The sequence below is a fragment of the Suricata suricatta genome, chromosome 11 (genome assembly GCF_006229205.1).
Source record: "Suricata suricatta isolate VVHF042 chromosome 11, meerkat_22Aug2017_6uvM2_HiC, whole genome shotgun sequence".
Classification (NCBI taxonomy): Eukaryota; Metazoa; Chordata; class Mammalia; order Carnivora; family Herpestidae; genus Suricata; species Suricata suricatta.
The window spans coordinates 108,067,890-108,079,768 of record NC_043710.1 but is presented as its reverse complement, the minus strand read 5'-3'; the positions used below and the strand labels follow the sequence as shown (position 1 = coordinate 108,079,768).

Below are 11,879 nucleotides of genomic sequence, written 5' to 3'. Positions count from 1 at the left end.
CGTGCGGGCACCGGGCGGGGGGCGCGGGGGGTTCCGGGGGGCGCGCGGGGGGCGCGCGGGCGGTGTGCGAAGGACGTGCGAGGGGTGTGCGTGCGCGCTGTGCATGGGAGGGGGCGTGTGTGCGTACTGGGCCTCTGAGAGGGTGTGTGCGCACTAGGTGTGCGAGGGGGCGTGTGTGTGCACTGTGCGTGTGAGAGCGTGTGTCTCACTGCATGCGAGGGGGCGTGTGTGCACTGGACGTGCAAGAGAGCATGTGTGCACTGTGCGTGGGAGAGAGCTGTGTTCACACTGTGCGTGCGAGGGGGCGTGTGCACACACTGTCGCATGTGGGCCTGAGCAGAGAGGCGGAGGGCCTGGGTTCTCGTCACTGTAGACCTGGCTTTGGCTGTGTGACTCGGGCAAGTCGCTGACCTTCTCTGGGCTTCAGTTTCAGTCAAATTAGTGAAGTAGAGGAGACCAGCAGTTCTCGGAATCTGACCCCCGAGAACGGAGGCGGGGGTGGGGTGCATCCACAGCCCCTGCTCCTCGCACCCCTGTGGTTTCATGGAGCCAGTTTGTGGAGCCCCGATCCGCAGCGGTTTCTCGGTGCGCCGTGTGTGCGGGAGTCGGCGGGGGCGTGTCACCGGCGTGTTTACGCGCGTCGTGGCCCGTAGCCACGTCTCCTGTGACTGAACACGCGGTCGGAGTGCCCTCACTCCCCTGGTCACTCTCTCCTGCGGGCGTGTCACTGCCCTCTTGCGGTGTGGCTCCTGGCGCTGCCCCCACTGAGCTCTGGCGGGTGAGCGTCACCTCCTGCACGTGGTCCCGACGTCCCGCCAGGCCAGGAGCCTCCCAGAGCCGCGCTCAGGCCTGTCCCGGGGCCCGGTGCTGACGCCCGCCCCCCCTTCCCGCCCGCAGTGAGGTTTGACTGGAGCGAATCTCTGCTCAAAGTCTACTCCGGAGCCTCCCGCCAGTGGCTTCCCGTCTGCAGCGACGGCTGGAACCGCTCCGACTCCGACAGGACGTGCCAACAGCTGGGCTTTGTGAGGTAAACCCCTCCGGGGTCCCAGCCGCGGGGGCGCCCCGGGCTCCTGGCAAGGGCCTCCCAGGCACCTGGGGGGCTCCGAGGGTCAAGCGTCCAGGTCTTGATTTTTGGCTCTGGTCATGATCTCACGGTTCGTGAGTCCGAGCCCCGTGTGGGGCTCTGTGCCGACAGCGGGGAGCCTGCTTGGGATTCTCTCCCTCTCTCTCTGCCCCTCCCCCGCTTGCTCAAATGCTCCCTCTCAAGACAGGTAAACATAAAATAACGATAAGAAAAGGATTCTCGGGGACCAGGGATGACAGCACTAGCTCAGGACACTCTTGAGTTACACGAGGAGACAGTGGCCCTGGGGCCCAAGCCGGGGGTCAGTTGTTCCCACGAGGCCGGAGGAAACATCTAGACCTGCCGGAGGGGCTCCCGCCTGCGCGGCTCTCGCACCAGAGCGGCCGCCTCCCGCCCCTGGTCACTCTAACGGTGGCGGTGGCCCTGAGGGTGACAGGCTTTGGGCACCTCTCACTCCTCACAGCGGGGACTTAGAGGTGCGGGCCCTGAGCTGCAGCAGCTGCGGCTCGAGCCGGAACTCCCCAAGGGGGAAGGAGACGGGCAGGCGTGGCCGGGTAAAGATTTCCGACCAAAGCTGAGGCTCACCCTCCGGTGGGGCGGGGAGTAGGGTCAGCACCGCCTTGTGCTTGAGGGTCCCCCGTCCTTCCCTTATTCCCAGGCCACACAGCCAGCTCCATTCCGCGTGGTGGGCTGCGCTTTGGGGGTTCAGCAGGTGTGTGAGGCTGGGGGGAGGAGGCTGGAGGTGTCGGTGAGGACTCTGCGGCAGAAGTACTTGGAGAACCGGCCCGGAGGCCGGGGCTTGGAACCGTGCTCCGCCCTCACCTCAGCCTCAGGGTTCTGACCCTGCGAGAGGGACCCGAGGGACCGGCCGGAAGATACTAGTCAGCTCTCGTCGTGGACTTGTGAGCCCTGATGCAGACCCGCCCTCCCTGGGGCTTCAGTAGATGGTGGCGTTTATCCCAAGACTGCAGATGACACTTCATGTGTGCCGGAGACCGTGTGGCCCTCAGGCCAGATCCCCGCCCTCGGAGAAGCTCCGTGTGGTGTGGGCGAGAGAGGCTCAAACCGGTGACCGTGACGCACGCGGACGTATGACGATGACGTGGGCACGCAGTCGGGCGGGGGCCCTGGCAGAGGGCGGGGACGGAGCCCCGGGGAGAGGAACGGCACACACAGAAGGCGCGTCTTGTGCCAGGGGTGTCGTGAGCTAGAAATGCACAGAAGTGCCGCCCGGACAGGGATCCGTGCACACCTGCGTCAGAGGCACCGGGGTGCTGGTTGAAACGCACCCCAACCTCAGGATTCAGAACCTGCCTGACGGATGCCCCGAGGTGATTCCTAGCTACACTGTGGTCTGAGGTCTGGGAACCCACGGACCGTAATGCGCAAGCCCCTCCCGTGGGGTCTTGAGATGCAGAGTGGGAATCAGCCGGCCCGGGGAGCGGCTTGGCTGGAGGAGGGCCGGCTCGGGGTTTCTATGAAAACACAGAGCCCGAGCTCCTGGGCCAGGAGGTCTGGGGCTCAGAGGACCCGAGAACGTGCATTTCTGACAAGTTCCCAGGCAGCGCGGATGCTGCTCTCTGGGATGGGACTGCACCCTGAAAGCCGCAGGACTGGTGGGGACGGGGACAGCGGTGGCACGTGTGGGTGCGGTCTGAGTGTATTCGGTCCTTAACTGCCTCTGGCCTCTCCCAGCAGGACTCTGACGCCCGTGGGGGAGGGGGTGGGGGGAAGGGGGGACCAGAAGCGGGCAGTGTGACTCAGGGCCTCACTCTTCCTTCTTCCCCCCTACAGTGCTTACCGGACGACCGAGGTGGCCCACCGGGGTCTCGCCAGCAGCCTCTCCATCTCCAAGTACAATTCCACCCTCCAGGAAAGCCTCCACAGGTGCGGGGGTGGGGGTGGGGGGAGCAGCGGCAGGGGGAGGGCAGGTGCATGTGGGCCGGGACAGGGACCCCCTAGGAAGCACCGGCCCCTCCTGAGCCTTGCCATCGGTGCCCTTGCACTGTGGCCCCACCCCTGTCTCAACCCCACTCCCCGCTGAGCGGGGGGGCTGGGGCGTGTCCCACCAGTTAGCGGTATTTACCTTGGGGAGGGGAGGGAAGGAGGGGAGCGGACCAGCTTTGTGTGGGTGCTGTGCCACATTGCGGTGCAGCTTTGAGCACCTGTCAGAGGGGTCAGGCCACCTGCTGAGCTGCGAAAGATGCGACAATGAAGTCATGAGTTCAAAGGACATGGATCTAATCAGATGGGTGCAATCCCCCATAAGAAACCCTGGGGGGGGGGGTGGATAAGAGTGGGGAAGGTTTGCACTGAGCCATGCCCCTTCCTGGAGAAAGCACTGGAAGGCTCCGTCTCTCTGGGAGAGAGATCAGAATCTCTAGTTTATGCAAAGGAGATGGAGAGGAACTTAGAGTCAATCAGGGAGGGCTTCCTGGAGGAGGTGTTTAATGTGCCCTTTTCACATCTTCTGTGTCTCTTCCTGCAGGTCTGAATGCCCTTCCCAGCAGTATGTCTCTCTCCAGTGTTCCCGTAAGAAGACGCTCTCCCTCCTGGACTGTGACCTGTGGGGGGTGGGAGTCAGGGGGCAGAGGGTGGGGCCTCTCTGGGGGAGACGGTCAGCCCAGGGGGTCCAAGCCAGGAAGATGGTCTTAACTAGCAGGCCTGCTTCAGGGCCAGGGGCCCCAGGAGGTACTGGGACGTGTCAGGGTAGCATTCGACGGTCTCCTGACTCTGCTCAGCTCAGAAGCCTCGTTCATAGCAGAAGCCGCTCACATCTCATGGGTCCCTGGGGGTGGGAGGGACCGGGAGAGCCCGTCTGGACCGGCTCACAGGTACCCTCTCCGCGTAAGGCACAGGCCCCTGGTAAACACCATTGTATTCGATTCTCCCCGGTGGGTGCTGTTCCCGCCCACTCACTGATCCGGGGCTTGTTTAGCATCAGACAGATGGGTGGGGAGCCGGGATCCAACCTCGGGCCTGACCCCGAAGTCCCGGCTGTCAACCAGCCCACGAGCGCTGGGCTCTACGTACGGCCCGGGGGGGAGGGAGGTGCTCCCCTGCGTGGGCAGGCCCCCCCCTGCCGCTCAGACCGCTGCTCCTCCTGCTCTCTGTCCCCTTTCAAAGGGAGAAGGGCCTCCAAGGAGTGCCGTCCTTGTCCATAATTTTGGGGGCAGGATTCACTCCAGAACGTGCTTGGAAATGTTCCCTCGGGGTACGTGCTCCCCTGGGAGCACCAAATGACCCACTGCGGACCCACGTGGCCACAGGCCCCCCTGCACGTCAGGGAACGTTCATTTCTCCTTTGTTCGGAAGTGATGCTGGTCCCCGCCGCCGTGCCTGTCAGCTCAGAGTGCTGTCAGACTTGGTGTGCTTCCCCACGCTCCCGGGGGCAGCCCTGGGGTCGGCGTCGTGACCTCGGTGCTTGGCGCGCTGCCCAGAGCTGCGGGTACTTAGTAAGCACCTGTCAAGTTAGGGAACTTCCTGCTGGGCGATCCCAGAAGCCTGCCCCGGCTCCGCCTCCCATTAAGTGAGCGGAGCAGTGTCCCCGGCGGGGCCCTCGGATGGGGCCGAGGAGCCTGCCCTGGGCCCAGGGGGCACGGCGGGGCCTGCGGGCCGCGGAGGTCACGGCTTGTCTTTTCTGCCTCTCCCCAGACTGTGGACTGAGGGCCATGACCGGGCGGATCGTGGGAGGGGCGCTGGCCCCGGAGAGCAAGTGGCCTTGGCAGGTCAGCCTGCACTACGGCGCCACGCACATCTGCGGGGGCACGCTGATCGACGCCCAGTGGGTGCTCACCGCGGCTCACTGCTTCTTTGTGTAAGTGCCCGCGGGCGGGTGACGCCATCCCCGGGCTGGGGTCGCCAGGAAGGGCTTGTCTCTCCGTAGAGAGGGGCTTGGGTTGGGACCCTGGCCCTCGGCGGCCCCCGTGTGGCCGGGGCCACCATCTGCCGTTGGGAGTGTGAGTTGGGGCTGCTGGTTCCGAGCTGGGCCCAGAACGAGAGCCTGAGGACCCGAGGGAGGGCGAGGCCGGCGGAGGAAAGGGATGGGGGGTGGTGTCCCTGGAGAGGCCTCCACTTCCTGCAACAGGAGCTTTCAGGAGGGGAGCCCCAGGGATGGGGAACGCGGCCCGGGACCTGAGTAGGGGGGACGTAGGGAGGGAGGAACGGTGGGCGTCTGAGCCTGTGAGCAGGAAAGGGCTCTGAGGACCAGGCCGCGGGCCCCGGCCTCCCCAGTCGGGAGTCGGTCAGCGGCAGGTCCGCTGTGTCGTCCAAAGCTCCATTCCCGCCGAGATGCGTCCCGTCTGCGTGCAGGGACCCGGGCGGTGCGGCGAGGGCGCAGTGGGGCAAATGCTCGGAGGGTGTGCCCGTGCCGTCTCCTTTATTCTTGGAGATGCAGAGCGCCCAGTTCACGATGGGCTTGTGGAGACGGGGTGGGAGCCGGGGGCTGGGGCACAGGGCTCCCGTGAGAGGCCATTCCGTCCACCCTCCTGCCTGGGAGCTGGCCTGTAGCGGATGCCGCCACCGCCCCCCGGCCCTGCCTTCTCGTGGCTCCTGCAGGACCCGGGAGAAGATGCTGGAGGGCTGGAAGGTCTACGCGGGCACCAGCAACCTGCTGCAGCTGCCGGAGGCGGCCTCCATCTCCCAGATCATCATCAACGGCAACTACACGGACGAGGAGGACGACTACGACATTGCCCTCATGCGGCTCGCCAAGCCCCTGCCCCTGTCTGGTGAGTCACACCCGCCCTGCCCCGCCAGGCCGCCCTCAGGGCCCAGCCCTGCCCCGTCCGCACACCCAGACCCTCAGCACGGTGGCAGTCAGAGGCTCTTAGGGACCATTTGATGGGACGCCTCTACCATTGAGGAAACTGAGGCCCAGAGGCTAGAAGTTAGGTTGCCCCAAATGACGCATCTCACATTGCAGGCTGGTGAGGGAGACAGGGCTCGGATCTTGGTCTCCATCCATGTAAAAGGACTGAATTGTTTCGTGTGTGTGTACTGAGCACTTACCAGGGGCCGGGCGCCGTGGTAGGCATTTCACATCTGCGGTATCGTTTTACGTTTGCGGGAACACTCAGCTCTTCACCACGGACCCTTGGAGCAGGTTCTATCATTAGCTTCGCTTGACGTTTGAGGAGCTGGAGCTTCAGAGAGAGAAAACCACTCAAGGCAACGAAGCAGTGAGCGGCGCTCCGGGCGGACCAGGGGACCCTCCCTCGCGGTGCTCTGCTCTGGGCTCTGCCGGCTCACGGCTGTCGCTGCAGTTGAGAGCACCGCCCACAGGTGGACGGCCACGAGGTTGGCGGCAGGAAGGAAGTGCTCGGGGAGTTTTCAGGGGAGATGGAGGGAGGCTTCGTTCATTAATTCACTCACTCATTCGCGAACTTACTAAGGACTTACCGTGCGTCTGGGGCTACATAGCAGGCTTTGCCGTTGCGAATAGGACAGTGGGCAACCCACACTGACAGTCCCTAGAGGCCAACGAGGTGGGGTAAGGACAGCTGCGGGGCAGTGGTCTTTCAGGTGGGGCCACCCTGGAGCCTAGCGAGGGGCACCAGGCTTTCCAGAGCCTTGGAGGGCTCTCTGCTGGGTGCAGCCTTTCTCCCGCCCTCAGCCTGTGAGCTGGTCTTTCTTGGCACGTTAATTACAGAGGCGGTACCGGTCGTGACTCAGACCCTGGGTCATCAGAGTGGGGCCGGAGGAGGAAACCACGCAGAGCTCCGTGGGGCGGGGCCGGGCCAGAGCCACGCCCCCCAGCGGGCACGCCCTCCCTGCCCTCTTTCTGTCCTCCCGCCTGGCTTGTGGAGCTGGTCCGCGAGGTCACGGGCGCTCCTCCCATGCCCCTCATGCCCACCCAAAAGGGGGCGACGAGTCCACAGGACCAGAACGGGACTTTGCAGCCTTGCCAAACGCAGACTCCATTTGGCTAACCATCCAGATCTCCGACCCCCTCAAACGCCCTTAATGTTATTTGGAATTCCAAATCAAATTAAGTAATCTGTAAAACCGCATGAAAGGTATTATAACATTGCACGTGCTTTTCAGCCTCCGGCAGCCCCTCTCCAGACTCTGCTAGGCCCCTGGCAGGAAGCACGTCGTCTGAGAGCCACAGCTTAGATTTATTTACGGAGTCCTCTGGTCAGACCGTGTGCCCTGATTTGGGGTTTAGAAATCAGGCAGATTTTCTTAAACTCCTTCGGCAGGCCTAGCACTTTGCGGTCATAGTACTACTGGCGAAAACTTACGAAAACTCACTGATACATGTAATCCTCCTGTAAAAATGAGCGAAGTATGTAACGGTGTCACATGTTTTTAAGACCCTGCATCTTAAAGATGAGCCTATTTTAAGAAATTATGATTTGCTTTTTTTGGTTAATAATTGATGCCATTCCCTCATTTATTTTTTTAAACAATTTTTAACATTTATTTATTTTTGAGAGACAGAGGGACAGAGCGTGAGCAGGGGAGGGTCAGAGAGAGAGGGAGACACAGAAGGTGAATCAGGCTCCAGGCTCTGAGCGGTCAGCACAGAGCCCGATGCGGGGCTCGAACCCAAGAACCGTGAGATCATGACCTGAGCCGAAGTCAGACCCTCAACGTGAGCCACCCAGGAGCCCCTCCCTTTTTTTTTCACCCTCATTTTTTTGTTTGTTTACTCTCCAATAGACAAATGTGTTAGACACCAGACCTTAAAGCCCACTTTATGGAAGAATCTAGAATGGCTTCTCACTCCCGCCCTCCCTTCCTCTGTGTCTGTGGTTCCTTTCTTCCGTGCTCTATTTGCTGAGCACGTTGCCTGTGTCGGGCACTGCTCCAGGTGCAGGAGGTGCAGGGAGCGTAACAAACGATTCAGGACACTGCAAACCTTCTGTCCACTGAGAATTTCCTCTTGCAAGTTGGGGTTTGGTGGTCCATGCCCTGGTCAGGCTAAGGATGCCAGTCCCCGGAGAGAGCTTGTGAGGTGGTCTCCAAGAGCACCTTCTAGATGTTTCTGTGGATGGGAGCAGGTGAGCAGCGGTTTTGTGGTCTGTGCCTCTAGGGATGTGCTCTTCCCACCTGGAGAGGTTGTCTGAGCTGTGTGTGGGGTGGGGGGGGCTCAGGCCCTGGCCAACCAGTGGGTGCTCTCCCCAGACTAGGCTGCACACATCGCTGAGAGGCCCTGGTGATAATGCTTGGGACTTAGCCCGCAGCTGCTCTTGGCGCTGATGGACGGGCACGGAGGGGGCTGCCAGGAAAGCCACTCTTAGAAGACCGAGATGTGTGGCTGCCCGGGATCGGCTTGGCACAGGGGAGCTTCCAAGGGATAAGCTTCTACCCATGTGGTACCCACTGAAATCAGGATGCTCGAGGGACTCTGGCAGTGCCCGGAAGGCTGGAGGGTCAGGATAAAGTGACTGAGTTTCTTGCCTCGTCACTTCGAGGCCCCGGAAGGTCCAGAACCAGTCTGGAGGCGAGGAGGAGGATCCTAGGACCCTGGGACTCCTGTCCCTGTAATCTGCCCTCCCAGCCCAAGCCTCCAGTCTCGTCCCTGCGCTGACGTCTTGCGGTCCCGTTTCAGCGCACATCCACCCGGCCTGCCTCCCTATGCACGGACAGACCTTCAGCCTCAATGAGACCTGCTGGATCACGGGCTTTGGCAAGACCAAGGAGACAGATGGTGAGGGGCCGAGGGGCCGGGCTGCGTGTGTGCGTGTGCGTGTGCGCGTGCGCCCGTACGGAGTGTGGGGGGTGATGTGTCGGGGTGCACAGAGGACGGCCGGCCTAGGTGAGGGTTGGGCATCGAGGCTCAGGGGCCTGGCCGGGGCTGGGTTTTCGCCTCGCTCCCACACGTGGCGGACCGCCTAGCAGCACATAATAGAAACTTCTAATCGCGAATCGTCCACGCTTGAGACCCGGTCTCCCCACTCTCCTCCAAAAGAGGAGAGTGAACACCTCTGGGACTAAGTCACTTACCCAGGCCCCCCCCCACCCCCCCCCGGCAGTCTAGAACACGGCTCTCCTGCCTTAGGCCACGCGCCTTGCCCCCAGCACCTCAGCTGTGACTTTCTTCCGTCGTGGATGAACTCTTCCATCGGCAAAGCCCCCATTAAAATGAAATTATTCTGAATCTCTTTTTAAAAGTGGAAACAAGGTTTTGGCACAGACAGCGTTCCCCCCCCCCCCCGCCGGAGAAAAAGTCCCACGTGTGCAAGTGACAAAAACCCCCACTGTTGACACAGGCTTCAGGAGCGTCAACTACCTGGACCCACAGCCATGGACGTGCAGAAAGCTATCCTAGTCATATACGCAAAACGTGTTGCCGTGCAGGTCCGCACCGAAGGGCCGGTACATTTATTTCCTCCCAGTGAGGACACCAACGCTTCATTCGCGTATCTTACAAGGAAAGAGAGAGTTTTGGCCGCACTGAACGCCTGTGTTCAGACCACGTCGGCTCCACTTCACTGGTTAAGATCCCTCCATCCATGCAGACACACAAGCTGCTGCGTCCCCTAAGGTGGCTTCGCACAGAGCGTTGCAAAGTAGAAGCCTGTAAGCCAGCCCAAGATGGATGCCTATGACCTTGACTAGATGCCGGAGCGGCTGGGGTGACCGTGCCCTCCAGCCAGGACCACCTGGAAGCCGTCTGTGGTGGTGACCACATTGCTCACTGCACCGGACGGAGAGCCGTGGGGGGCACGCTAACAGAGTGCCAGAGAGGACTTATCCTAGGCCCTGGCTGGTTGGGCATGGAGGTTCGAAGAAGTGGAGCGTTTCTCCAGATTGGATGCTTTCAGGAAGCAGGGATGTTTCCATGATCGGATATCTTGATAATCTCATCTAGAAGTTAAGGATAAACTGAGTCCAAAGTTCTAATCTGTGCTGAAGCGGAGCCACTCCCGTTGGCTGGGAGAGGGGATGTGTGGTGGCTTTGTGGTTTGCACCGTGACCCCCCCTGGTGTTTGCTGACGCACAAGCGGCGTGCGCTGTGGTCTTGTGCGGCCAGCTTCTCCGCGGTCAGAGAGTGGCCTGTTGGATGTTGTTCTGGAGAATGGGATACGTTTGGCCCACGTGCGCCCGGCTGGCCCCACCGTTGGACTCCGGCCAGCTGCCGGGGACGCGGCTGCCTCTCCCTTGCTCAGTGCAACGGAGCGGTGACTGGCCTGGGAGCAGGGCCTTGTTCTGATCTCGGCTCAGAACGGCCTAGCGGTGTGACTGTAGGCAAGTCACAACTTGGGCCACGAGCTTCTCCCAACTATAAACCGATTAATTGCCCTCTTCGGGACACACAGTTACTGAAAAACAAGTGAAAGGAGGTACTTGACGGTGCTCTGAGTACGGAAGGCACTGTGCAGCCTGCAGGCGTCCTGCTGGGCTGTGAGTTTGAATGTGTACACGCGTGTGTGTTCCTGTGTTGTGTGTGTGTGTGTCCTCATACGCTGGGTGGCCAGCCATGGGAATGGTACCCTCCCCTCCCAGGAAGCTGGGAGTCCAAAGTCTCACTCCTGCCCATCTTCTCTTCCCTCGACTCCCCTTCACTGAAGAGAAGACATCCCCCTTCCTCCGAGAGGTGCAGGTCAACCTCATTGACTTTAAGAAATGCAATGACTTCTTGGTCTATGACAGTTACCTTACCCCAAGGATGATGTGTGCTGGGGACCTTCGGGGAGGCAGAGACTCCTGCCAGGTGAGGCCGCTTCTGGGTGGCCCTCCGTTCCTGGGAGCCAGGGGCCTGGGGGAAGGCAGGGGTGTTGGGTTTGGAGTGAGGACCACCTCCCCCACCCCGCTGACGTGTGTGCTCCGCCCCCTCCCCCCCCTTCCGTAGGGAGACAGCGGGGGGCCCCTGGTGTGTGAGCAGAACAGCCGCTGGTACCTGGCAGGGGTCACGAGCTGGGGCACGGGCTGCGGCCAGAGGAACAAGCCTGGTGTGTACACCAAAGTGACGGAAGTCCTCCCTTGGATCTACAGCAAGATGGAGGTGAGAGCCTGCAGGGGCACTGCGCGGGGCAGGCTCGGGGCTCCCAAAGGTGGGGTGCCCGCCAGAGGGCCCGGGGTGCTTGGGGTGTTCAGAAGACGGGGTCGGAACAGGAATCGAATGGGAGGCCAACCCAGCTGCCCGTGTTCCTATCCTTCCGGTTCTTTCCTCTGGAGGCTTGGAAAAGGGTGGGCCCAGGCTGCCTGCGGCCTGCATAGCACCCCCCCCCCCCCCCGGTGGCCCAGCAGTGAGTTCACACAGCCCGTTGATGCAGCCTCCCTCCTGGGAGGTTTGGGGTGTGGGAATCCACCCCCACCTTCCCCCAGCCTCCCGTCCTGGCTGCTAAGCAGGAGCTCCGTGCCCCCCTCTCCTTTCTCGGCCAGAGCGAGGGCAGGACACCCTGAGAGCTCCATGGCCACCCCGGAAATCCGGTCTGGGGGGGGTCTCTGCCCCCGCGGGTCCCCGTGGTCTCCGAGGGCAGGGCCCAGTGACTGGATTTTAGGCTCTGGGCCCCGACCTTCAGCTTCTGTATTCCTGACCTACCTGCGCCCCCTTCTCCCCTGTTCTCTTCCTCAGAACGAGGTGCGCTTCCGGAAGTCCTAGGCCGCGGACCCGTCCCATGTCGTAGCCCTGGCTGCGGGGAGACTCTGGCCGAGGCGACGGGCCATCTGCGGTGTCTTCTGGGCTAAGGCGCCTGCGCCAGTGCCACCTCCGCTGTCCGCTGCCTCTGTGTACGCGCGCGCGTGTGCATGAGTGTGCGTGTGTGTATGTGCGTGCGTGTGCACGAGTGCGTGCGTGCGTGCCGTCGCCCCCCACGGCCTCCGGAAGCCAAGAGGGCTGTCC

At 62.0% G+C, this 11,879-nt stretch overlaps 1 protein-coding gene across 1 annotated transcript in view; it reads left to right on the top strand.

Annotated features, from left to right (window-relative positions):
• The window catches only part of TMPRSS13 (transmembrane serine protease 13), a 57,260-nt gene extending 45,404 nt beyond the window's left edge, over positions 1–11,856 (top strand). The window contains exons 5-13 of the mRNA XM_029915702.1: positions 898–1,027; positions 2,879–2,971; positions 3,573–3,616; positions 4,739–4,901; positions 5,642–5,814; positions 8,643–8,741; positions 10,606–10,748; positions 10,887–11,039; positions 11,613–11,856. Of these exons, the coding sequence (XP_029771562.1) occupies positions 898–1,027; positions 2,879–2,971; positions 3,573–3,616; positions 4,739–4,901; positions 5,642–5,814; positions 8,643–8,741; positions 10,606–10,748; positions 10,887–11,039; positions 11,613–11,639 (1,025 nt within the window). The 3' untranslated portion in view covers positions 11,640–11,856. The remainder of the gene's footprint in view (positions 1–897; positions 1,028–2,878; positions 2,972–3,572; positions 3,617–4,738; positions 4,902–5,641; positions 5,815–8,642; positions 8,742–10,605; positions 10,749–10,886; positions 11,040–11,612) is intronic.
• The last annotated feature ends 23 nt before the right edge of the window (positions 11,857–11,879 follow it).